At 44.1% G+C, this 27545-nt stretch overlaps 1 protein-coding gene across 2 annotated transcripts in view; it reads right to left on the reverse strand.

Annotated features, from left to right (window-relative positions):
- LOC129833398 (brain-specific angiogenesis inhibitor 1-associated protein 2-like protein 1) overlaps positions 1-27545 on the reverse strand; it is a gene marked incomplete at its 5' end in the record, with an annotated part of 76029 nt that overhangs the window by 34955 nt on the left and 13529 nt on the right. For both annotated transcript variants that reach the window (XM_055897973.1, XM_055897972.1), the window contains 3 exon segments: positions 8975-9109; positions 11373-11444; positions 13516-13577. In XM_055897973.1, coding sequence (XP_055753948.1) covers positions 8975-9109; positions 11373-11444; positions 13516-13577 — 269 coding nt within the window.

Here is a 27545-nt window from a genome sequence, read left to right on the forward strand (position 1 = left end):
CAGGTCAGGAACGTGACAGCTACCAAATACTAATTGAGTGTAGGTAAACTTCTGACCCACTGGGAATGTGATGAAAGAAATAAAAGCTGAAATAAATCACTCTACTATTATTCTGACATTTCATATTCTTAAAATAAAGTGCTTATCCTAACTGACCTAAGACAGGGAATTTTTACTAGGATTAAAATGTCAGGAATTGTGAAAAACTGAGTTTAATGTATTTGGCTACGGTGTATGTAAACTTCTGCCTTGAACTGTAGATGGTGGACAATATATTCCTAGTATTTACTGAATGTCTGTCTCTTACCAAATGAATACTGTTGTGAATAGAGTTTGGCCGCTTTAAATGGTGTACACTGAAATAAAATAAGCATGTTTTTTTCTAATTATCTTGTTGATTGATGACCAACCAAGAGCATTGAGCATGACTACAACAGAATAACCATATCTCCACCTTACAACAATCCTTGCTGCTTTGTTCTGTGCAATCTGCAGCCTCCTAATTTTACTTTCTGATGCATTTCCCCCAGATCACAGAACAGGAGTTCACCTGACTCCCAATTAATGCTTGGGTTGTTAGCTTAAGAATGTTTCCAGGGAAAATATTTAGCTTTCCTTCTGATCATGCATGCATGCAGTTTTTTTTATATATATATTTTTTACATAGATTAGTTATTTGACAACCATGATAAGCGGTTGTCTAGCTGCACCCCTAGTAGTTTGGTTTCTGTTTGTACTCGCCCCATACTTAATTGTATCCTATGCTGTGTTAGCCGTTTCCTGGTGGAACAGACCAATATAACCTTGGATTTCTTGGTGTTCAAAACGAGTTAGTTCCGGCGAACCCACTCCCTGATATTTCCCAGATCTACTTGTAAAGCTTGCTGTACCTGTTGAACTGATTGTCTTGCTGTATAAATTGTAGTATAATCTGCAAATATAGTAACTTGAGTTTCATATAAGGCATAAGGAAGGTTGTTGGTATATATTAAGTAAAGAAGTGGCCCAAGGCAGCTGCCCTGCGGTACTCCACAGTTTAAATCATGAGGCGTAGAAAACGACCCCTTGATATAGATGGACTGTTTCCTGTCAGTAAGATATGACTGTACCCACTTCAATGCTGCCTTCTTAAACCCATAATTCAATACTTTTGTCAAAAATATTTAATGATCCACTAAATAAAATGCTGCACTAAAATAAAAAAAATAGTACACCCACAAACCTGACATTATCCATAGCATTGAGCCACTGGTCAGTCATGTCAACCAATGCAGCGGTAGTGGAATGTTTTCTGCAATAAGCATGCTGATTGGCAGTTATCAGATCATTATTTTCCATGTATTCCCATATTTGTCTACTCACAATACACTCCAATATCTTACTGAGTGAAGGGAGTAGACTAATTGGTCGACCATTGGCAGGAGTAACAGGTTCTTTGCTGTCTTTCGGGATAGAACACAGTTTAGCATGCTTCCATACATGTGCAAACATACCCCTTTTCCAGTGACCAATAAAATGTGTATTTCAGTGGAGCTGCAATCTGAGGAGCAGCATAGTGAAGCAAAGAATTGTCCATAAATAATAACCTGTAGATTTACCATCGGGTAATGACTTCAATAGGTTTAACACCTCCTCTACTGACACCATTTGTAGACTAAAAGAGCAGTTTTTTTTTGCTCATAATATGATCATCAATCCAATGAACAATAGCTTGTTTGGAAGAATGGGTGTTTATATTATCGCTCAGTAAATACATTTTCTTTGTAAAAAAATGATTGGCAATATCAGCTGGTGTTGTTATTGTTCTCCCGTCAACCTCCACACTAGATGGGCATGATTAGATAGATGTACCAAGTATGCCCTTAACTTTATTCCATATCATTTTTACAATCCAAATTTTTTGTTGTTGTAAAATAACATTTTTTTCTTACAATTTAATTTAACTGCATAATTACGTAGTGTTCTATAATTCTGTTAATCCATTTCTAGTTTATATTTGGCTGCTAAGACTTTTGCCATATTTCTTTGAGAAAATTCCTCACCCAGTTCATCATCAATCCATGGAGATGAGGCATGATGGTCCATTACCTCAGTGAGCAAATCAATAAAACATTCTGTAGTGTGATTTAAATCATCCTCTAGATAAATCAGCTCCCAGGGTACAGCAGCCAAATCATTTTGAAATAGCTCATGATTAAATGTCTTAGCATTTCTCTTGACCACAATCCTTGGGGATTTCTTTAGAACCTTGGTGTTCATGGTTATGGTCACAATATTATGGTCTGTCCAGCCCACCGGCATTGATCTGGCTTTTAAGCATTGCAATGGTATATTACAGAAGATCAATGCACGTTTTCGAACGGTGACCTAACTTAGTTGATGATTTAATACTATTATTAAGCATATGTTTCAAACCACAGCTCTCGGTATATCTCATCAATTTTGTTATATTTGAATTATAATCCTTCCAATTTATATTAAAATCAGACGAGATAAATACATCTGTTACCATCTGTGGCCTGGTCAAACCCAGTACATAAGTTATCCAGATAGGACACCTTAGAGCTAGGAGGTCTGTACACACATCCTACCAATATGGCTGCCTGGTGAGGCAGATGTACTTGAGCCCATAGTGCCTCTATTTGACATACATTGAGGTCATCCCTCCTCTTAAAATGTATATGGTTCTGAATATACAGTGCAACACCCCCACCATTGCTATTCCTGTCCCTTCACAGTAGACTATATCCTTGAATGTTCATTTGCCCATCATTTACAGATGCATCTAAATGCATTTCGTCAAAGCTAAAATATGAATATTATTTATGTTGACCAAGTTAAAAACCGGATGTGTTTTGTTAGGAAGACTACATACATTAACCTGAGCTATATGCAGCCCTTTCCTTATCAAGTGGAGATCAATAGAGTATGTATTCATTATAGTTGAAGTTGTCATGATACACTACAACACACAAACTCACATTTGAACATTGGATTCAAATAGCCAGGGAGTTACTCTAGAGTCCCGATACAGTTGCCCATTGATATAAAGTTTATCCATCACCAAGGAGACTCGTTGATTCAGGCAACGCTTTTCCTTCATGATGGGATGCAGTTTTTTTCTCCTTTCATTGATCTCTGTGGGCAAGTGATCATTCATTCCAAAATCAATGTTTCGGAGTTCCCTGCCCTTGTCCTTCCCCATTTCCTTTTGCTTAAAATGTTAAAAACATGCACTAATAGCCTGGGGCCCATTCCCAGAGGCCTTACCCATTCTATGGACTCTGGAGAAAGTGACATTATGCAAAACATCAGTGGGCAGTTTTAGTTGAGTTGACAAAGTCTCGGACTGTGTCCTCACAGCCTCTGCTCTTGTACTTCTCCGGTATCCCTGAAAAGATGAGATTGTCCCGCATTGATCGACACTGTACATCAAGCAAGGTTTCTTTAAGTTGTTTGTTCTCCCTTTGCACCACCTCCACCTTGCCATGAATATAGTCTACAGTACCTTTCAGCACTGTGTTCACTTTCCTTAAATCATCAATCTGACATTGGCTGAATTCTAGACTGGCACATAATGCATTGATGTCCTCTCGTAGTATATCCAAGATATTAAGTTTGGCCAGCCTTTCATTGATGGATTTCAACAAGTCAACATCCATATCCGTAAACCTCTCCCCACTCTCCACATGCGCCCTCTTGCTTGGGGATGGTTTTATGGCATCGTTGATACCGCTTGGCCAACTTGGTTTGTATTGTTGATTGGGTTTGTTGTCCTTAACAGTGATTTAATCCTCTGAAACCAGCGACATGTTTCTTTGAGTTCGTAAGTATCTCTCGTCAATGTATCGTTCAAGCTCTTCAATGGATACTGAATCATCCAACTTGTTTGCAGGCAGAAAATAACAAAACAACGGATGCATCTTTCCGGACCGGTACAGGACGTGGTAGATACACCCAATAAAAATGGACTCTGGTCAAAAGTAGTGCACTAAGGAATAGGGTGCCTTTCGGGATGTAACCATCAACACTGATGTGCTGACTATTAATTATGAAGCTGCAGTTCATTCTATCTAGTGACAGAAAACAAATCAATATGAAAATTAACTATAGGCCTAAACACTGACTTAATACAGTGATTTAGCCCATTGTCCTCTGTCTCATTCTCTTCCTGTTTTCTCTGTGGCTTCCTGTAACCCTACCTCCACCTGTGACTGTAACACAGCTCTGCTCGTGTGCGTGTGTGCGTGTGTGTGTGTGTGTAAGTAAGTCTCTGAGCCCGGGTGCAGTCTGTTGATAGTCTTGTGACCAAACCAGGGATCTGACTGACTCTGTCGACAGTTGTCCTGTTATATTAGAGCTGGTCCAGGGCCAGATTCTGGGGTTCTACTCTCAGGGTCAATGTTAGATCTACTGTAGCCTGGTCCCAGATCTGTAATACCAATATTTATGTATACAGATGTCCCACCTTAATTTGACCCTGCTTCTCACAGCAGGAAAATAGTCCTGCAGCAACAGGTAATATGAATAATTATGTGAAATATAAGTGCTGAACATTTTTGTAGGGGTTGACACATTTTTTGTTAGTGCAAATCAAGTCTGAAATGTTAAAGTGGAAATTACAAACTTTAGAAGACTTTTTAAACCTTAAATACACTACAATTTGTATGTCCTGCTGCGTAGGGAAATTCTCTGTGACAACAGAGTGATCAAATTAAGATAACAGATTTGTAAGTCACTGTTGCACAGACTTACTGTAGCCTGGTCCCAGATCAGCAGGTAAAACAACTTATCTGAATATTTTTATCATAACATTTCAACTTCATGTATCTGTGTGGCATGTGCCTCAGTAGGTTAAAGCACATACCTGAGACCAGGGCCCATATTCACAATGCGTCTCATAGTGGGAATCTAGGGTCTAACTTTGGTCTTAAATCATAATGAATCTGATTATATATGGACAGGGGGACCTGATCCTAGATCAGCACTCCTACTCTGAGCGCTTTGTGAATACGGGAAAAAGATAGTTTCTTCTCACAGTGCTGGGGTGGAGCGCCCCAGAGTCTGATGAGAGACTAGGACCAGGCTAACGTGTGGAGAGCCCCAGAGTCTGATGAGAGAGACTAGGACCAGGCTAACGTGTGGAGCACCCCAGAGTCTGATGAGAGACTAGGACCAGGCTAACGTGTGGAGCACCCCAGAGTCTGATGAGAGAGACTAGGACCAGGCTAATGTGTGGAGTGCCCCAGAGTCTGATGAGAGACTAGGACCAGGCTAACGTGTGGAGCACCCCAGAGTCTGATGAGAGAGACTAGGACCAGGCTAACGTGTGGAGCGCCCCAGAGTCTGATGAGAGAGACTAGGACCAGGCTAGCGTGTGGAGTGCCCCAGAGTCTGATGAGAGACTAGGACCAGGCTAACGTGTGGAGCACCCCAGAGTCTGATGAGAGAGACTAGGACCAGGCTAACGTGTGGAACGCCCCAGAGTCTGATGAGAGAGACTAGGACCAGGCTAGCGTGTGGAGTGCCCCAAAGTCTGATGAGAGACTAGGACCAGGCTAACGTGTGGAGCACCCCAGAGTCTGATGAGAGAGACTAGGACCAGGCTAACGTGTGGAGCGCCCCAGAGTCTGATGAGAGAGACTAGGACCAGGCTAGCGTGTGGAGTGCCCCAGAGTCTGATGAGAGAGACTAGGACCAGGCTAGCGTGTGGAGCACCCCAGAGTCTGATGAGAGAGACTAGGACCAGGCTAGCGTGTGGAGCGCCCCAGAGTCTGATGGGAGAGACTAGGACCAGGCTAACGTGTGGAGCGCCCCAGAGTCTGATGAGAGAGACTAGGACCAGGCTAACGTGTGGAGCGCCCCAGAGTCTGATGAGAGAGACTAGGACCAGGCTAACGTGTGGAGCGCCCCAGAGTCTGATGAGAGAGACTAGGACCAGGCTAACGTGTGGAGCGCCCCAGAGTCTGATGAGAGAGACTAGGACCAGGCTAACGTGTGGAGCGCCCCAGAGTCTGATGAGAGAGACTAGGACCAGGCTAATGTGTGGAGCGCCCCAGAGTCCGATGAGAGAGACTAGGACCAGGCTAATGTGTGGAGCGCCCCAGAGTCTGATGAGAGAGACTAGGACCAGGCTAGCGTATGGAGCGCCCCAGAGTCTGATGAGAGAGACTAGGACCAGGCTAGCGTGTGGAGCGCCCCAAAGTCTGATGAGAGACTAGGACCAGGCTAACGTGTGGAGCGCCCCAGAGTCTGATGGGAGAGACTAGGACCAGGCTAGTGTGTGGAGCGCCCCAGAGTCTGATGGGAGAGACTAGGACCAGGCTAGTGTGTGGAGCGCCCCAGAGTCTGATGGGAGAGACTAGGACCAGGCTAGTGTGTGGAGCGCCCCAGAGTCTGATGGGAGAGACTAGGACCAGGCTAGTGTGTGGAGCGCCCCAGAGTCTGATGGGAGAGACTAGGACCAGGCTAACGTGTGGAGCGCCCCAGAGTCTGATGAGAGAGACTAGGACCAGGCTAACGTGTGGAGCGCCCCAGAGTCTGGTAAAAGACTAGGACCAGGCTCTCTCACCAGACTCTGGGGCGCTCCACACGCTCTACCCCAGCATACAGCAAAACAGAGAACACCATCGTGTTCATGAGAATCTCCCCTTTCCACAGTGGGGTCCCATTAGTTTGTAGCTCAAACGGTTCAGACGCTACGAAACAGAAGTTGGCACATCGACGGTACCAACTTCAGACGAGTCTCCTACTTATGGGGGTCATAGAGAAAAACGGAGAACACTATCGTGTTTGTGAGATGACTTGTGGTCTGACAAACACCACTCTAGCTCTGCCACCTTTCACTGTAGATGCGGAAGTGCGACACTGGCGGAGGCGGTGGATTGAGATGCATCCACTGCAAGACATCTCTAGCTTAAACTGACAGATTTCTGTTTTTATTTTTTATTTAGCATAGATTGAAGCACCGGTGCGTCAATCAACTTGAGGGGGTTAAACAGTATTTTAACTTTACCTCAGAATGTATACTAATGACTGTTCATAACTCCTCTCAATTTGGGGCTTTCTCGTCCTATTCGGCAACAGACTGTCACAGAGTTGTGACTAAAGCAGTAGAGGTGAGTGGATAAAATCACTGCGGAATCCAAGCCAGAAGAAAATACCATATTACAACATATGTGTTGTGATAATTGTGTTGTTTCCTCTATAACCTGTTAGTTAATATGCCTTGACACTATAAGAAGACACAGTGGCAGAATTAATTCAACCACACCTTTGTTTCATCACAAAACCGGAGAGCAATCTCTGTCCGGTGAAGTCCACAAAGCATACTGCATGTAACAAACAGCTAAATTACCTACATATTGGTCAAGAAAGTTAATGTTTCTGACATTTTTGGACAAAAAGACAACAGGATATGTCTCCCCTATTCCAGCACCATTTCAACACCATCAAATCACCTATGCTTAGTCTAATACAGTGACAACTAAAAGATAACAAAAACTATTTAATCCAATCAACGTAAGCTAAATATGATGTGGCTGTCTATGGTTCTGATGATTTTTGTGTGTGTGTGTTCGTGCAAGTAGAAAAACATGTTACTCACTCTACTTGTAGAGAAATGCCAATCCCATCCTCCTCTCTTTCATGTTGACAAAATGGTCTATGACTCTGTCATATACACTTTCAGTTTTTGTTGCCCTAGGCTACCTGGCTAAAATGCTTTCTCACTAGCCTAACTTCCTTTCATGGGCAACGTTAGCTAGTTAACATTAGCCTTCTACATCTAGCTAGCTACATATTGAATGTCCATCTCTCAGTCCAGGGGCACAATGTATTTTATGGTTGGATCAGAATCGTAGTTATAATCATTGGCCAGTACGGAGAATTAAGTAAAACCACAAGTCCAAATCCTTATCTCCATCCATAGCTAATTTAGGAAAGGGACAATTTTAGCTAGCTCGCTAGCCACCGGAGGACAACTGTACAACAAGGTGCAACAATTCAAGTTGTTTTTAATCAATTACATATTTCTCTGCGATAGGAGTAAAGCCAAATCAAAACTGGCTTCCCTTGACACTTTTTTTGTTGTGCGCCAGGGCTATTCACAGTTGAGCTCACTCAGTTTAGCTCAATGCTGAATGGCTATAATTTTATACTTTTTTTATCAAGGGAGGCCAAATGCTCGCTGGCTTCCCTTACATTCAATGCTACGGGCAGCAACAATGTCATACTCTTTATGACCAGACAGCATCAGATAAATGGCCTACACATACAGAGGCAGAGGGGCGCTGTTTCGCTTACTCGGATGCAACGAAAATTAGGAAAGCACAGACAGACGAAACATACATTATTTCATGTTTTTTCATTTTCTCTTAGTACGTTTTTGTGGGAACCTTGGTATCCATGAATACACACCCCTGGACTAAAGAGGTTTATCTTTCTTTGTCTCAGTCTGAAGCTGTGTGTGTGTGTGTGTGTGTGTGTGTGTGTGTGTAGGAGGCACCGACTGGATCTTCCAGTATAACAACATGTGTGTGTGTGTTGGTGGGGGAGGGAGGAGGCACAGCACAGAGAGGTGTATTAATGGAACTATCCAGAACACCAAACAACACATAACACACACAGCGTACTCATGCATGAGGGCATTGTCTGGATAAGGAGACTTGGATAATGTTACATTGGGTATGATCGACACTGTCTCATATGTCGATGGTGTGTGTGTGTGAGATTGAGAGCGAGTGTGAGTGTGTGTGTGTGTATGTACAGGTGTGTGTATGAGGGCGGCAGGTAGCCTAGTGGTTAACAGCATTGGGCCAGTAACTGAAAAGTCTCTGGTTCAAATCTCCAAGCGGACTAAGTGAAAAATCTGGCGATGTGCCCTTGAGCAAGACACTTAACCCTAACTGTTCCTGTAAGTCACTCTGGAAAAGAGTGTCTGTTAAATGACTGAAATGTGTGGGTCAGTCCTCACCTCACTCTCCTTGTTTTCGTACTTGTAGGTGTTCTTGCCCTGGCTCTTCCTCCTGAGTTTCTTCAGGTCAGACTGCGACCTGTCCAGAGAGTCCTGCTTCATCTTGTGCTCTGTCTGGTACCTCTTAAAGGTGGCCTGGACAGGTGGGAGGGAGAGAGGAGGTGGGGGGAGCAGCCGTGAACACCTGTCTCTAGACAGTACAAGTAGCATTGATTTTAAAAAGTATATTTTCCTTTTCGGAAAAAAAACCTTTCAGTAATATCATTAAATGTTACTAAGTATTAAAATGCTTTGTTTTTCGTTTCATTGAGTCAATGGTAATTAGCCTTAAATGCTATGTTTGATTATAGGCATTAGTAGAAAGGGTGGACACAGGGATTAAACCCTGGTCTCTGGTGGGGAGAGATGTGCATGTGCCATTTGCTGTGAGCGTTACCACTCAACGGCATAAGTCATTGTTGCATGTTTATCCTATTCCCTTTATAGTGAACCTACTACTTTTGGGACCTGGTGAAAAGTAGTCCCCTATAAAGGGAATAGGGTGCCATTTGGGATGCAGACAGTGTGTTCACTGTGGTCACTGTGATGTAGGTAGGCAGTAGACAGGATTCTGTGGTCACTGTGATGTAGGTAGGCAGTAGTCAGGATTCTGTGGTCCCTGTGATGTAGGTAGGCAGTAGTCAGGATTCTGTGTTCACTGTGATGTAGGTAGGCAGTAGTCAGGATTCTGTGGTCACTGTGATATAGGTAGGCAGTAGTCAGGATTCTGTGGTCACTGTGATGTAGGTAGGCAGTAGACAGGATTCTGTGGTCACTGTGATGTACGTAGGCAGTAGTCAGGATTCTGTGTTCACTGTGATGTAGGTAGGCAGTAGTCAGGTTTCTGTGTTCACTGTGATGTAGGTAGGCAGTAGTCAGGATTCTGTGGTCACTGTGATGTAGGTAGGGAGTAGTCAGGATTCTGCGGTCACTGTGATGTAGGTAGGCAGTAGTCAGGATTCTGCGGTCACTGTGATGTAGGTAGGCAGTAGTCAGGATTCTGCGGTCACTGTGATGTAGGTAGGCAGTAGTCAGGATTCTGCGGTCACTGTGATGTAGGTAGGCAGTAGTCAGGATTCTGTGGTCACTGTGATGTAGGTAGGCAGTAGTCAGGATTCTGTGGTCACTGTGATGTAGGTAGGCAGTAGTCAGGATTCTGTGGTCACTGTGATGTAGGTAGGCAGTAGTCAGGATTCTGCGGTCACTGTGATGTAGGTAGGCAGTAGACAGGATTCTGTGGTCACTGTGATGTAGGTAGGCAGCAGACAGGATTCTGTGGTCACTGTGATGTAGGTAGGCAGTAGTCAGGATTCTGCGGTCACTGTGATGTAGGTAGGCAGTAGTCAGGATTCTGTGGTCACTGATGTAGGTAGGCAGCAGACAGGATTCTGTGGTCACTGTGATGTAGGTAGGCAGTAGTCAGGTTTCTGTGGTCACTGTGATGTAGGTAGGCAGTAGTCAGGATTCTGTGGTCACTGTGATGTAGGTAGGGAGTAGTCAGGATTCTGCGGTCACTGTGATGTAGGTAGGCAGTAGTCAGGATTCTGCGGTCACTGTGATGTAGGTAGGCAGTAGTCAGGATTCTGCGGTCACTGTGATGTAGGTAGGCAGTAGTCAGGATTCTGCGGTCACTGTGATGTAGGTAGGCAGTAGTCAGGATTCTGTGGTCACTGTGATGTAGGTAGGCAGTAGTCAGGATTCTGTGGTCACTGTGATGTAGGTAGGCAGTAGTCAGGATTCTGTGGTCACTGTGATGTAGGTAGGCAGTAGTCAGGATTCTGCGGTCACTGTGATGTAGGTAGGCAGTAGACAGGATTCTGTGGTCACTGTGATGTAGGTAGGCAGCAGACAGGATTCTGTGGTCACTGTGATGTAGGTAGGCAGTAGTCAGGATTCTGCGGTCACTGTGATGTAGGTAGGCAGTAGTCAGGATTCTGTGGTCACTGATGTAGGTAGGCAGCAGACAGGATTCTGTGGTCACTGTGATGTAGGTAGGCAGTAGTCAGAATTCTGCGGTCACTGTGATGTAGGTAGGCAGTAGTCAGGATTCTGTGGTCACTGTGATGTAGGTAGGCAGCAGACAGGATTCTGTGGTCACTGTGATGTAGATAGGCAGTAGTCAGGATTCTGTGGTCACTGATGTAAGGTAGGCAGTAGTCAGGATTCTGTGGTCACTGTGATGTAGGTAGGCAGTAGTCAGGATTCTGTGGTCACTGTGATGTAGGTAGGCAGTAGACAGGATTATAGTTCCAGGGATGAGGCATGGGGGGCAGTTCTCAGTGATATTCCCATGAGCAGGAGGGAAGGCCGTTACCATAGAATCACATAAGCACACACATACATACAGTACAGTACTTACTGTCATGTATTTTACATCCATGTCTGTCTTCCTCTCCAATTCAGCTATTATCTCGCTGTGAAACCTCTTGAACTGCAGGTGAGGGGAAAGGGGGATGAGAGGGGGAGAGACGGTGAAGGGAGAAAGGAGGAGGGATGCACACTGATTAGAGAAAGGACTGTTAGGATGGAGTGATGGAGGTATGTCAGTGGAAAAAATATATAAATAATGTTGGGAGGGATTTGAGAGCCATCCTTGAGTTGGGTAAGCAAAGGTGTTTGTGTGTGTGTGCAAAAAAGAGAAGAAAAGATTCAAAGCTATATGAGCGAGTCATAGCCGAAACGTAATGCAGGGATGCCCTCCTCTCTCTCTCTCTCTCCCTCTCCCTATATCCCTCTCTCTCCCACTCTAATCAGTATGAGGGGGAGGGCAGGCATCTCTTACATCACCGAGGCCTTGTGGTAGCAAACCGACGCCCACTGGTGCCATTCGGTCAACGAAAACCCCACGTCCTCTCACAAAGAATTAGAGACTGTCCCTGCAACCCACGTCTCCTCAGTCCTCTCAAACAACAACCCTGTTAGCTGCTGCAAGGTGCTTTAGTGAAGGGTTCCCCAACTGGCGGCCCATGGGCCGAATTTGGCCCGCGGCTGGTTTTATTTGGCCCGCCAAGTTTTCTGAGCAAAAAGAACATGTCCATATATTTATTTTTAAATATAAATCAGCTCCAAGTGATTTTAATTTGGGAAATCTGTTCCCAAGTATTCCCTCGCATAATAGAGAGTCACGTGATCATATACAAATGTAAGCAAGGTTTGAAATTATTATGTTTTAGTCTAATATTATATCTGTTTGGGCTTCTTGGGTCAATTTGCAGTCCACAAATGATTTGTAATTATGTAAAAAATCTGCCCGCGGCTGGATCTAGATAATGATCCCTCCTTTAGTTAAAGTGCTCTGCCTTCCATAGACACACCATGCATGACAACGCCTCCTCCAATCTCCAACTCTTTAATGGAATGAAGGAATTCATATTGTGACTCACACATACAGTCAGCGGAGGCCTTGACTAAACTAAAGCTGCTCTCCGATACAGAGTGGAGCTAGGGAAGAGAACAACAGTGACTTCTGGGGATAGAACCAGGCAGATATAATTACTAAAAACGGGGAAAAGGTAGGTTACGTTCTTAATGTAATCCGTAACAGTTACTAGTTACCAGTACATGATTGTAATCATTAATGTAACTTTTGGACTACCCAAACTCAGTAAAGTAATCTGATTAAAGTTACTTTAGGATGACTTTCCCCTTAAGAGGCATTAGAAGAAGACAAAAAGGATCCATCAAACGCTTCTGGAGTATCATCATAGTGGTCTCTGACCTGTGGTCACTCTCTGAGGTGGAACAAACTTAAACTCCCTCCTGCTGAATTGAATGTCATTGAGAGAACAGAAAGGTGTCAGAATATTTTTTCACAAACATCCTTTCTGAATTTAAAAGTCAATACAAGAAGTAATCATCTAGTTTTTCAAAAGTATCTGTAATCTGACTACAGTATTTTTTGCTGGTAATGTAATTGATTACAGTGACAGTATTTTTGGTAATCAGATTACAAGTAACTGATTACATGAATTAGTGTCTCCCTAACCTTGTATACTTATGATGATAAACATTTTTTATAGTTTGTAGAATAAGTTATTGTATGCCAACCATAACTACAGGCCTTGACAAGTGTGACTGTCATCAACAACAGTTCCCAGAGGCCCCGTCACAGGGCATGTTCAGACCTGCTCCCGTCCTATAAACAGGCTGTACACAATAACCAAACAGGTGCAACTTCTCCTCTAGCTTGTTTTTTGTTTTCTTCTCATTATCTTTGCTTTTTCTGTCCCTTGATGTTACATAGAGAGAAACACCATCCTGTGATTACTAATGGAGAGAGTTGAAGAGGGGGAAAGAGAAAGAGAGATTTGTGTTTGAGGAATTAAAAACGGTACATTGTGTTAAGCAGCAGAGAGAGAAAAAGAGAGAGGGAGAGAGAGAGGGCACACTGGACGAGGCAAGTCATGCAGGGAATTAAACAATAGATGACGCAAACACTCATGTACACACACACCTTGCAGAACACACACACACACACACACACACATAGAGGCAGTACTCACATTCTCCTCTAGCTCAAGGTGAACTTTCCTGTGGACCTCGGATATCTCCATCAGCACAACGCCTGTGGGGAGAGAGAGACATGCACTGATTGGCTGCTTGGCTCGTGGGGGAAAACAAGATTAGGGTTTCGGTCAGATTCTCTACGCTTCTCCTGAAGTGTGCACTATTTGACATTATCTACCCTTCTCCTGAAGTGTGCACTATTTGACATTATCTACCCTTCTCCTGAAGTGTGCACTATTGGACATTATCTACCCTTCTCCTGAAGTGTGCACTATTGGACATTATCTACCCTTCTCCTGAAGTGTGCACTATTGGACATTATCTACCCTTCTCCTGAAGTGTGCACTATTGGACATTATCTACCCTTCTCCTGAAGTGTGCACTATTGGACATTATCTACCCTTCTCCTGAAGTGTGCACTATTTGACATTATCTACCCTTCTCCTGAAGTGTGCACTATTGGACATCATCTACCCTTCTCCTGAAGTGTGCGCTATTAGACATTATCTACCCTTCTCCTGAAGTGTGCACTATTGGACATGATCTACCCTTCTCCTGAAGTGTGCACTATTAGACATGATCTACCCTTCTCCTGAAGTGTGCGCTATTAGACATTATCTACCCTTCTCCTGAAGTGTGCGCTATTAGACATTATCTACCCTTCTCCTGAAGTGTGCACTATTAGACATTTTCTACCCTTCTCCTGAAGTGTGCACTATTAGACATGATCTACCCTTCTCCTGAAGTGTGCACTATTAGACATGATCTACCCTTCTCCTGAAGTGTGCACTATTAGACATGATCTACCCTTCTCCTGAAGTGTGCACTATTAGACATGATCTACCCTTCTCCTGAAGTGTGCCCTATTAGATATGGACTGGTGGAAGGAATATGGTGGAAACTTGTTTACACTAATCCAATGCTTTTAAATGCATGTGGGGGAGTGTACACTTCTTCGTGAAGGGGTATCTGAACAGAACCACCCAAAAGGGTAGTCAGTACGATGTACATAGTCTCAAATGGTTGCTTTCCTTCATGAAAGAGAAAAGACATACAGTATACATCCCTCTGACAAGTGCTGAACTTACAAAAAGGTGGGGAATGGAAACAATGTTGACAACGCCGACAGAACAGTGACTCATTTATCCTGTTCAGTAGGGCACACCGAAGCAATGTGTTGCAAAAGGAAACGGAAATCTGTGTCGTTATTGGACAAGCTCAATTTGTAGCTCCTGCGGTTCAGTCCATTTCAACACGTTTTCTCCCTACTGAATACAACCCAGGATGGCTTTAATTCAGTTGTAAACTAAAATTGACCCTATTAATATTCGCTAACGTTGAGGAAACAGTGTGTCGTTACCACCTGCCGTTAGATAATCAAAAACAGCTCTAACTGCAGGGAACCAAAAACAATATCACTCTTTGCATGTTCCTCAACAGCCAATCAAAAATGGATTAAAACGTAGTAACACAATAAAGCAACTGGAAATCGTAACACCCAATTCATGCAGGTAGCCTAGTGGTTAGAGGCAGGTAGCCTAGTGGTTAGAGGCGGGTAGCCTAGTGGTTAGAGGCGGGTAGCCTAGTGGTTAGAGGCGGGTAGCCTAGTGGTTAGAGGCGGGTAGCCTAGTGGTTAGAGGCGGGTAGCCTAGTGGTTAGAGGCGGGTAGCCTAGTGGTTAGAGGCGGGTAGCCTAGTGGTTAGAGGCGGGTAGCCTAGTGGTTAGAGGCGGGTAGCCTAGTGGTTAGAGGCGGGTAGCCTAGTGGTTAGAGGCGGGTAGCCTAGTGGTTAGAGGCGGGTAGCCTAGTGGTTAGAGGCAGGTAGCCTAGTGGTTAGAGCGTTGGGCTGAAAGGTTGCTGGATCGAATCCCCGAGCTGACAAGGTAAAAATCTGTCGTTCTGCACCTGAGCAAGGCAGTTAACCCACTGTACCCCTTGCGCCGAAGACGTGGATGTTGATTAAGGCAGCTCCCCGCACCTCTCTGATTCAGAGGGGTTGGGTTAAATGCGGAAGACACATTTCAGTTGAAGGTATTCAGTTGTACAACTGACCAGGTATCATCCTCCTTTCCCTAATAAGGATCCACCCACATGGCACTTGAGTGGTTATCATAATGCGTGTTGCTAATAAACGGATGAAAGGATATTGTTTTACTGATGCCTCTATCGTAACACGTTAAATCAAGTGACTCATCTTACGCAGTCTCACACAGAGTTTGGACACCTACTCATTCATAGGTTTTTGCTTTATTTTCTACATTGTAGAATAATAGTGAAAACATCAAAACTGTGAAATAACCTATATGGAATCATGTAGTAACGAAAACAGTGTTAAACAAATCAAAATATATTTTATATTCTTCAAAGTAGCCACCCTTTGGCTTGATCACTGCTTTACGCACTGTTGGCAACTGTCACTGTTACTGTCTCTCAACCAGCATTTAAATTAACAGGTGTGCCTTCTTAAAATTTCATTTGTGGAAGTTTGAGCCAATCAGTTGTGACAAGGTTGTGACAAGGTAGGGGTGGTATACAGAAAAAAGTCCATATTATGGAAAGAACAGCTCAAATAAGCAAAGAGAAACGACAGTCCATCATTACTTTAAGACACGAAGGTCAGGCAATACGGAACATTTCAAGAACTTTGAAAGTTTCTTCATGTGCAGTCACAAAAAACATCAAGCGCTGTGATGAAACTGGCTCTCATAAGGACCACCACAGGAAAGGAAGACAGAGTTGCCTCTGCTGCAGAGGATAAATTCATTAGAATTAACTGCACCTCAGATTACAGCACAAATAAATGCTTTACAGAGTTCAAGTAACAGACATCTCAACATCAACTGTTCAGAGGAGACTGTGTGAATCAGGCCTTCATGGTCGGATTGCTGCAAATAAACCACTACTAAAGGACACCAATAAGAAGAAGAGACTTGCTTGGGCCAAGAAACACGAGCAATGGACATAAGACCGGTTGAAAACTGGCCTTTGGTCTGATGAGTCCAAATTTGAGATTTTTGGTTCCAACCGCCGTGTCTTTGTGAGATGCAGAGTAGGTGAACAGAAAAATAGAACTGTTTTACACTTTTTTCGTTACATCATGATTCCATATTTGTTATTTCATAGTTTTGATGTCTTCACTATTATTCTACAATGTAGAAAATAGTAAGAATAAAGACAAATCCTTGAATGAGTAGGTGTGTCCAAACTTTTGACTGGTACTGTACATAAAACTCAATATAATCAAAGCATATAATCAGCAGGAAGTAAGGGATTCCTTTGTTAATCCTACCCCTGTGTAATGTATCTCCTGAAACCATCATGTCTATATCTGAGTAGCTACTAACCCATGGAGGAGTGTGTGTCAGCCCTGTGACTAGACCACTTCCTGGACTGTAGGCCTACACAGTATGACGTAAACCTGGGGCATGTTCATTAGTTTTAAAACGTTTCCAGATGGAAAAATAAAATGAGCATTTCTTATTGGACAAGTCCAAGTATAGTCCCTCCTTGTTTCAGTGTGTTTTCTTCAGTTTGGTTCCTTTTTGAGCAGGAGCCAAGCTGGTCCTCCCTCTGATTAGGCTCCTCCCACTCTGTATGTCAGACTGCACAGTAGGCTATATGATGTTCATCTGAGGAAAGCTTTGACTGTCTGTCTGGAGAGAGATTTTCCATTCCATGTCACCCCAGGCTATAGGCTGTCTGTCCCTCTTCTGTGGCACAGAGCTAGCAGAGAGACTGCGTCAGAAAGCTCTGATCAAACACAAGAGAGTAGTTTAATAATACAAAACAATAGACAGAATGTTCCATACTGGGACACAATGGCAGGGGAGAGGAGAGAGGGCAGAGGTCGAGTGGTTCAGTGCATTAAATACAGTAGTGATACACTATACAGGAAGAGAGCTTTAGTGTGGGACTGAACGAATGATGAACGAACTATACACTACTCATCTAGTATTTCCATATTATTCAACTGTGTTCGTTTACAGCAGGCAGGGATGGCTCTGCTCTGAGAGAAATACCCAGAGAGGAAAGTGCTGTTGTGACAGTATGTGACTGATCATTGATCAAACAAACCCAACCCAGGCGTTTCTGGATGGTTTGACATGAAGCAAGCTTTGTTCACTTACTGTTGAACATTGCATAATGAAGGTTAGTATTGTTCAATGATTATATTGGATTAGTCATAATCACATGACTACACATGAACAGTCGAATGCATTTAATTTCAACATCATTACACGTGACTAAATGTCTCAATATACCAAAAATTAGTACACAGACTTATACATTTCATGAATGTTGTATTGACATGTTATGAATACATAAGCTGCTGTGAAATGATGGAACATACAAATAAATACTGTGTCATATGAGCCCAGCTCCACTTGTTAATAAACCCCGGATTACAAAAGCTAAACACTGTCCTAAGACACTTCCACTCCCTGTCCCAGAGTGTGTCCCGAGACACTTCCACTCCCTGTCCCAGAGTGTGTCCTGAGACACTTCCACTCCCTGTCCCAGAGTGTGTCCTAAGCCACTTCCACTCCCTGTCCCAGAGTGTGTCCTAAGACACTTCCACTCCCTGTCCCAGAGTGTGTCCCGAGACACTTCCACTCCCTGTCCCAGAGTGTGTCCTGAGACACTTCCACTCCCTGTCCCAGAGTGTGTCCTAAGACACTTCCACTCCCTGTCCCAGAGTGTGTCCTAAGACACTTCCACTCCCTGTCCCAGAGTGTGTCCCGAGACACTTCCACTCCCTGTCCCAGAGTGTGTCCTGAGACACTTCCACTCCCTGTCCCAGAGTGTGTCCTAAGACACTTCCACTCCCTGTCCCAGAGTGTGTCCTAAGACACTTCCACTCCCTGTCCCAGAGTGTGTCCTAAGACACTTCCACTCCCTGTCCCAGAGTGTGTCCCGAGACACTTCCACTCCCTGTCCCAGTGTGTCCTAAGACACTTCCACTCCCTGTCCCAGAGTGTGTCCTAAGACACTTCCACTCCCTGTCCCAGAGTGTGTCCTAAGACACTTCCACTCCCTGTCCCAGAGTGTGTCCTAAGACACTTCCACTCCCTGTCCCAGAGTGTGTCCCGAGACACTTCCACACCCTGTCCCAGAGTGTGTCCCAAGACACTTCCACACCCTGTCCCAGAGTGTGTCCTAAGACACTTCCACTCCCTGTCCCAGAGTGTGTCCTAAGACACTTCCACACCCTGTCCCAGAGTGTGTCCCGAGACACTTCCACTCCCTGTCCCAGAGTGTGTCCCGAGACACTTCCACTCCCCGTCCCAGAGTGTGTCCTAAGACACTTCCACTCCCTGTCCCAGAGTGTGTCCCGAGACACTTCCACTCCCTGTCCCAGAGTGTGCCCTAAGCCACTTCCACTCCCTGTCCCAGAGTGTGTCCTAAAACACTTCCACACCCTGTCCCAGAGTGTGTCCCGAGACACTTCCACTCCCTGTCCCAGAGTGTGCCCTAAGCCACTTCCACTCCCTGTCCCAGAGTGTGTCCTAAGACACTTCCACACCCTGTCCCAGAGTGTGTCCCGAGACACTTCCACTCCCTGTCCCAGAGTGTGTCCTAAGACACTTCCACTCCCTGTCCCAGAGTGTGTCCCGAGACACTTCCACTCCCTGTCCCAGAGTGTGCCCTAAGCCACTTCCACTCCCTGTCCCAGAGTGTGTCCTAAGACACTTCCACACCCTGTCCCAGAGTGTGTCCCGAGACACTTCCACACCCTGTCCCAGAGTGTGTCCTAAGACACTTCCACACCCTGTCCCAGAGTGTGCCCTAAGACACTTCCACTCCCTGTCCCAGAGTGTGCCCTAAGACACTTCCACTCCCTGTCCCAGAGTGTGTCCTAAGACACTTCCACTCCCTGTCCCAGAGTGTGTCCTGAGACACTTCCACTCCCTGTCCCAGAGTGTGTCCCGAGACACTTCCACTCCCTGTCCCAGAGTGTGTCCCGAGACACTTCCACTCCCTGTCCCAGAGTGTGTCCCGAGACACTTCCACTCCCTGTCCCAGAGTGTGTCCCAAGACACTTCCACTCCCCGTCCCAGAGTGTGTCCTAAGACACTTCCACTCCCTGTCCCAGAGTGTCCTAAGACACTTCCACTCCCTGTCCCAGAGTGTGTCCTAAGCCACTTCCACTCCCTGTCCCAGAGTGTGCCCTAAGACACTTCCACTCCCTGTCCCAGAGTGTGTCCTAAGACACTTCCACTCCCTGTGCCAGAGTGTGCCCTAAGCCACTCCACCTCTCCGAGTCTCCCAGTCTCCAGTCCCACCCTTCCCTGTGGGCTGTGGCTGGCATACTCACCACAGTTCAAACAACATCGCTGACTAAAGGGCACCAGAACATCCTGGTAAATGTGTCCTTTATCAGGACATGGAGAGAGAGGGAGGGAGGGGGGTAGATGAGACGGGAACAGATAGAGGAGTGGCACTAGGAGAAAAGGGGAGGAGAGATAGAGGGGCCTGTGCAGGGAGAGAGAAAGCTCTGTGAAAGAAGCCTGTGCATGGCACCATGTTCAGACCCCTGACCTACCATTCAACTTATCCCATTGTTAGTGTCACTTAAATCCAAATCTCTCTCAGCACAAAATAATTCACCAGTTAAAAAAGTAGCAAAGCATCCATTGACAACACAGCTCCTTCATCTCAGCTAAACTGCTGCTACAATACCTTGAAAATGTAGCTCGCAATGTCCTACTGATTACCACGTTGACTTTTTGTATAACTAAGTTTCAAGAAGGAAAACGTTTTGATGCTGAGCCTAAAACTAAGTGGAGACTGGAAGGCATATATTTAGCAGTAACAACAACCTAACTAATAGTATGTTTATATGCAGTGTGTATGGACAGAATGTTGCCAAGCAACAAGTGTAGCACATGGGGATGTTTGAAATGTACTTCTCAGCCTTAAGTGTCCCGCTTGCGTCGCCTCATTACTTAGCCTTTGAGGTGGTGCAATCGGCTGAGATGCTCAAGAAAGGATGGTCATGTGGGCAAGCAAGGCAGAGGTCCAGAGTTGGCGGCAGATATTTATGGTACTCGCTAAGCAAGCAGTGTGACGTCCTCTACACCAGCATGGTCAATTGAGAGCAGTGTGACGTCCTTTACACCAGCATGGTCAATTGAGAGCAGTGTGACGTCCTTTACACCAGCATGGTCAATTGAGAGCAGTGTGACGTCCTTTACACCAGCATGGTCAATTGAGAGCAGTGTGACGTCCTTTACACCAGCATGGTCAATTGAGAGCAGTGTGACGTCCTTTACACCAGCATGGTCAATTGAGAGCAGTGTGACGTCCTTTACACCAGCATGGTCAATTGAGAGCAGTGTGAAGCACAACGCTGTCCAAATGGACAATAGCCTAGTAGAAATACTGCCAGTATTATCCAATGGTTTAACCCAATCAAACTAAAATTACCAATCGTTGTTAATGGTGCTGACTGACTCATGAGTATAGTCTGTCTGTGGTAGAATGGTTCTGACTGACTCATGAGTATGGTCTGTCTGTGGTAGAATGGTCCTGACTGACTTATGAGTATGGTCTGTCAGTGGTAGACATGGTGGTGGGGCCTGGTGCTTTGAGCTCAGTAATACCTATTAAATGAGCCATGAGGAAAATCATGAATGGTACTAGGGATGTGACAAATGGAAAAATGTTCTTAACGTTTATCAGTTTCCCACATGAATTCACAGTGTAGCTGCGCTGCTGCCAGCAACGGTTTGGGTCTCAAGGTGCGTCCCTTTCAGATGTTGACGCATTGCACCTGTATTGCCATTCCTGTACCTCAACTCCACCTCGCAAAGTTGGCATTTCCTTCTCATTTAACTTCTCAAAGTATTACCATACAGGACTTGGCCGCTGTAGCAGCATGGCGATGACCTAGTGGTGGAGAATAGACTCCCAAATAATTGATTCCTCGACTCCTTGCACATCGACTTCTTTGAATAATGTGGCTAATACAGGTATATTTTATACTGACATTTCTGACCACTTTCCAATTTTTCACTTCTCTTTGGCAGATGGAAATGAACAGATGGGAATGATTAGTAGCATTAAATGTAGAACATTTAACAAAAGTAATTGTGAGCACTTTAAGATGTTGATTGATGATATTTAATGGGAAAATGTTTATAATCAGGCCGAAGTGGAGTCTACTTACCAGACTTTTCTCATCTTTCAACTCTGTATTTCACCACTGCTTTCCCTTAGTTAAACGACGTAAGAAAGCATCAAAATGGGTCTCAAAAAAAGTTGTATAAAAAGTTTCTCACAAATACCTCTCCCCTGAATTCTGCAAATTACAAAAAGTATAAGATCCTGTTTCAGATATCAAAAAAATATATATTTTTCCACTAACAAATTCCAAGAATCCTTATATAAAGTGAACATGAAAAATCATCAACAGACTGTTGAATAAGAAAAAGGCATCTACAACCATCCCATCTCAATTTATTGTTGGAAATAAGACCTATAGTGATCCTGATGTTATTTCATGGGAATTTAATAACTTTGTGAATGTGGGTTCCTCTCGGTCAAATAAATTTGAGAAAACTGATGGCAATCCCTTGGATTACATTAAGGGACATTTCCCTTCTCTGCTTCAGTTTGATCCTCCTGATGTAAGAGGTGATGGAGGTACAGTGCCTTGAAAAAGTATTCATCCCCCCTTGGCCTTTTTCCTATTTTGTTGCATTACAACCTGTAATTTAAATGGATTTTTATTTGGATTTCATGTAATGGACATACACAAAATAGTCCAAATTGGTGAAGTGATTTTATTTTATTTTTAAATGGAAGAGTGGTGTGTGCATATGCCTTTGCTGTGAAGCACCTAAATAAGATCTGGTGCAACCAATTACCTTCAGAGGTCACATAATTAGTTAAATAAAGTCCACCTGTGTGCAATCTAAGTGTCACATGATCTCAGTATATATACACACCTGTTCTGAAATGTCCCAGAGTCTGCAACACCATTAAGCAAGGGGCACCACCAAGCAAGAGACACCATGAAGACCAAGGAGTTCTCCAAACAGGTCAGGGACAAAGTTGTTGAGAATTACAAATCAGGGTTGGGTTATAAAAAAATATCCAAAACTTTGAACATCCGATGGAGCACCCTTAAATCCATTATAAAAAAACGGAAAGAATATGGCACCACAACAAACCTGCCAAGAGAAGGCCGCCCACCAAAACTCACAGACCAGGCAAGGAGGGCATTAATCAGAGAGGCAACAACGAGACCAAAGATAACCCTGAAGGAGCTGCAAAGCTCCACAGAGGAGATTGGAGTATCTGTCCATAGGACCACTTTAAGCCATACACTCCGTAGAGCTGGGCTTTACGGAAGAGTGGCCAGAAAAATAGCCATTGCTTATAGAAAAAATTAAGTGAAGAAGGTACTCTGGTCAGATGAGTCTAAAATTTAGCTTTTTGGCCATCAAGAACAACACTATGTCTGGCGCAAACACAACACCTCTCATCAGCCCGAGAACACCATCTCACAGTGAAGCATGGTGGTGCCAGCATCATGCTGTGGGGATGTTTTTCCATCGGCAGGGACTGGGAAACTGGTCAGAATTTAAGGAATGATGGATGGTGCTAAATACAGGGACATTTTTGATGGAAACCTGTTTCAGTCTTCCAGAGATTTGAGACTGGGACAGAGGTTCACCTTCCAGCAGGACAATGACCCTAAGCATACTGCTAAAGCAACACTTGAGTTGCTAGTCAAAGCCTAGTCAAAGCCCAGGCCTAGTCAAAGCCCAGACCTCAATCCAATTGAGAATCTGTGATATGACTTAAAGATTGCTGTACACCAGCGGAACCCATCCAACTTGAAGGAGCTGGAGCAGTTTTGCCTTGAAGAATGGGCAAAAATCCCAGTGGCTAGATGTGCCAAGCTTATAGAGACATACCCCAAGAGATTTGCAGCTGTAATTGCTGCAAAAGGTGACTCTACAAAGTATTGACCTTGGGGGGTGAATAGTTTTGCACGCTCAAGTTCTGTTTTTTTTGGTCTTATTTCTTGCTTATTTCACAAGAAAAAATATTTAGCATCTTCAAAGTGGTAGTTGTTGTGTAAATCAAATGATACAACCCCCACCCCCAAAAAAAACATTTTAATTCCAGGTTGTGAGGGAGTATTTGGGGAGTTTCTCCCATTCTTCTCTGCAGATCCTCTCGAACTCTGTCAGGTTGGATGGGGAGCGTCGCTGCACAGCTATTTTTTGGTCTCTCCAGAGATGTTCGATCGGGTTCAAGTCCGGGTTTTGGCTGGGCCACTCAAGAACATTCAGAGACTTGTCCAGAAGCCACTCCTGCGTTGTCTTGGCTGTGTGCTTAGGGTCATTGTCCTGTTGGAAGGTCAACCTTTGCCCCAATCTGAGGTCCTGAGCACTCTGGATCAGGTTTTCATCAAGGATCTCTATGTACTTTGCTCCGTTCCTATTTCCCTTGATCCTGACTAGTCTCCCAGTCCCTGCCGCTGAAAAACATCCCCACAGCATGATGCTGCCACCACATTCTTCATCGTAGGGATGGTGCCAGGTTTCCTCCAGATGTGACGCTTGGCATCTTGGTTTCATCAGACGAGAGAATTTTGATTATCATTGTCAGAGTCCTTTAGGTGTCTTTTGGCAAACTCCAAGCGGCCTGTCATGTGCCTTTTACTGAGGAGTGGCTTCAGTCTGGCCACTCTACCACTTTGTTTTTCTTTTTGTTGGGGGGGGGGGGGGGGGTAGATCAGCTTTAATACTGCAGATTGTAGCTTCCATCAGTGTAATTGTCTGCATAATATCCAATCCCCCATATATATTTTTAAAATATATTCCCCCTTATTATTTTCCCCTAACCCTACCACCCCTTCCCTAATTGGAGTAAATTAATGGACAACAGACAACAACACTTAGGCTTCTACTTCCAGCTTATACATACTATATACATTTTATGGACACAATGTATTTTACAATAGTTATCTTTTGTTTATTTTTAATCCCATCCTTCAGCTACCCTCAACCTCTCCAATCTATATCTGAAGACCATCCAGTTTGATTTCTATTTGTCATGTGTTTTTAACTGTGCTGTTTCACAAAAGTTCTGATTATATATATACATTTTAAAGACAATATACACTGCTCAAAAAAATAAAGGGAACACTTAAACAACACAATGTAACTCCAAGTCAATCACACTTCTGTGAAATCAAACTGTCCACTTAGGAAGCAACACTGATTGACAATACATTTCACATGCTGTTGTGCAAATGGAATAGACAAAAGGTGGAAATTATAGGCAATTAGCAAGACACCCCCAATAAAGGGGTGATTCTGCAGGTGGTGACCACAGACCACTTCTCAGTTCCTATGCTTCCTGGCTGATGTTTTGGTCACTTGAATGCTGGCGGTGCTTTCACTCTAGTGGTAGCATGAGACGGAGTCTACAACCCACACAAGTGGCTCAGGTAGTGCAGCTCATCCAGGATGGCACAACAAAGTGAGTTGTGGCAAGAAGGTTTGCTGTGTCTGTCAGCGTAGTGTCCAGAGCATGGAGGCGCTACCAAGAGACAGGCCAGTACATCAGGAGACGTGGAGGAGGCCGTAGGAGGGCAACAACCCAGCAGCAGGACCGCTACCTCCGGCTTTGTGCAAGGAGGAGCACTGCCAGAGCCCTGCAAAATGACCTCCAGCAGGCCAGCGTTTTGTCTTGAACCATTCTTGGGTGCTTTTTAAAGTGTATTTGGGGTCAATGTCCTGCTGGAAGACCCATGACCTTCGACGGAGACCCAGCTTTCTGACACTGGGTCCAACATTGCGCTCTAAAATACCTTGGTATTCACCTGATTTCATGATGCCATGTACACGTTCAAGGAACCCAGCACCAGAGGCAGCAAGCAACCCAAAACATCACTGACCCTCCTCCATGTTTGACTTTAGGGAAGGTATTCTTTCGTTGAAAGCTTCATTTTGTTTTCTGTAAACATACAGATTGTGTGCTTTACGAAAAAGCTCTATTTTGGTCTCATCTGTTCACAGGACATTTTCCCAGAAGGGTTTTGGCAAGTTCAGGTGTGCTTTGTCAAATTGCAGCCGGGCTTTCTTGGGGTCCTTCTGGGTCTCCTACCATATAACCCCCTTTCATTGAGCTGGTGGCGGATTGTGCTAGTTGAAACTGTCGTACCTTGTGTCTGAAGATCAGCTTGAATTTGTGTGGCAGTTGATCAAGGTGATTTCTCCACAATTCAAACAATCCTTCGCTGCACAATTCCATCAAGTTCTCTCTTGCGGCCACATCCAGGGAGGTTGGCGACAGTGACATGGGCCTTAAACTTCTTAACAACATTATGCACAGTGGAAACAGGAACATCAAGGTCTCTGGAGATGGACTTGTAATCTTGTGTCTGACCTCCTCAGATAATTCTCTGCTTTTCTTTCTTTTCTCCATGCTCGTTCCGGTACACACAGTTACACAAAACAGGAGAATGAGTCCTTTTCTCTATTTAAACTGGTTTAATATGTGATGTTTATACTGCAGGCACCTTCAACTCACCACAGGTTTGTTCAATTCCAAGGTAAATGAGAATCACCTGCTTGAAATCTAATACTTTCTAACTACTTGTAGAAGGTGCCAATAATATTGTCCAGGCCATTTTAGGATTTCTTTGTGGAATTAGCAAAGATTCAGTAAATTATTCAAATTCTTTTGTTTTGTTCAACTGCACACCGAAGACATACATATGTGGATACCAAAATATGTTTTAATTTCAACGGTTTTCTGGAAGAAATGCTGCATTATTTGAAAAAAGTGCCAATATTTATGGCCACGACTGTACATAGGTTGGAGTCATTAAAACTTGTTTTTCAACCACTCCACAAATTTCTGGGTAACAAACTATTGTTTTGGCAAGTCGGTTAGGACATCTACTTTGTGAATAACAAGTAATTTTTCCAACAATTGTTTACAGACAGATTATTTCACTGTATCACAATTCCAGTGGGTGAGAAGTTTACATACACTAAGTTGACTGTGCCTTTATACAGCTTGGAAAATTTCAGAAAATGTCATGGCTTTAGAAGCTTCTGATAGGCTAATTGACATCATTTGAGTCAATTGGAGGTATACCTGTGAATGTATTTCAAGGCCTACCTTCAAACTCAACTCTTTGCTTGACATCATGGGAAAATCAAAAGAAATCAGCCAAGACCTCAGAAAAAAATGTAGACCTCCACAAGTCTGGTTCATCCTTGGGAGCAATTTCCAAACGCCTGAAGATACCACGTTCATCTGTACAAACAATAGTACGCAAGTATAAACACCATGGGACCACGCAGACATCATATTGCTCAGGAAGGAGATGCATACTGTCTCCTAGAGATGAACGTACTTTATTTAGAAAAGTGCAAATCAATCACAGAACAACAGCAGGACCTTGTGAAGATGCTGGAGGAAACAGGTACAAAAGAATATCAACATAACCTGAAAGGCCATTCAGCAAGGAAGAAGCCACTGCTACAAAACTGCCATAAAAAAGCCAGACTACGGTTTGCAGCTGCACATGGGGACAAAGAATGTACTTTTTTGGAGAAATGTTCTCTGTTCTGATGAAACAAAAATAGAACTGTTTGGCCATAATGACCATCGTTATGTTTGGAGAAAAAAGGGGGAGGCTTGCAAGCCGAAGAACACCATCCCAACCGTGAAGCACGGGGGTGGCAGCATCATGTTGTGGGGGTGCTTTGCTGCAGGAGGGACTGGTGCACTTCACAAAATAGATGGAATCATGAGGAGGAAAATTATGTGGATATATTGAAGCAACATCTCAAGACATCAGTCAGGAAGTTAAAGCTTGGTCGCAAATGGGTCTTCCAAATGGACAATGACACCAAGCATTCTTCCAAAGTTGTGGCAAAATGGCTTAAGGACAACAAAGTCAAGGTATTGGAGAGGCCATCAAAGCCCTGACCTCAATCCCATAGAACATTTTTGGGCAGAACTGAAAAAGTGTGTGCGAGCACGGAGGCC

Source organism: Salvelinus fontinalis, chromosome 34 (assembly GCF_029448725.1).
Source record: "Salvelinus fontinalis isolate EN_2023a chromosome 34, ASM2944872v1, whole genome shotgun sequence".
NCBI classification, from domain to species: Eukaryota; Metazoa; Chordata; class Actinopteri; order Salmoniformes; family Salmonidae; genus Salvelinus; species Salvelinus fontinalis.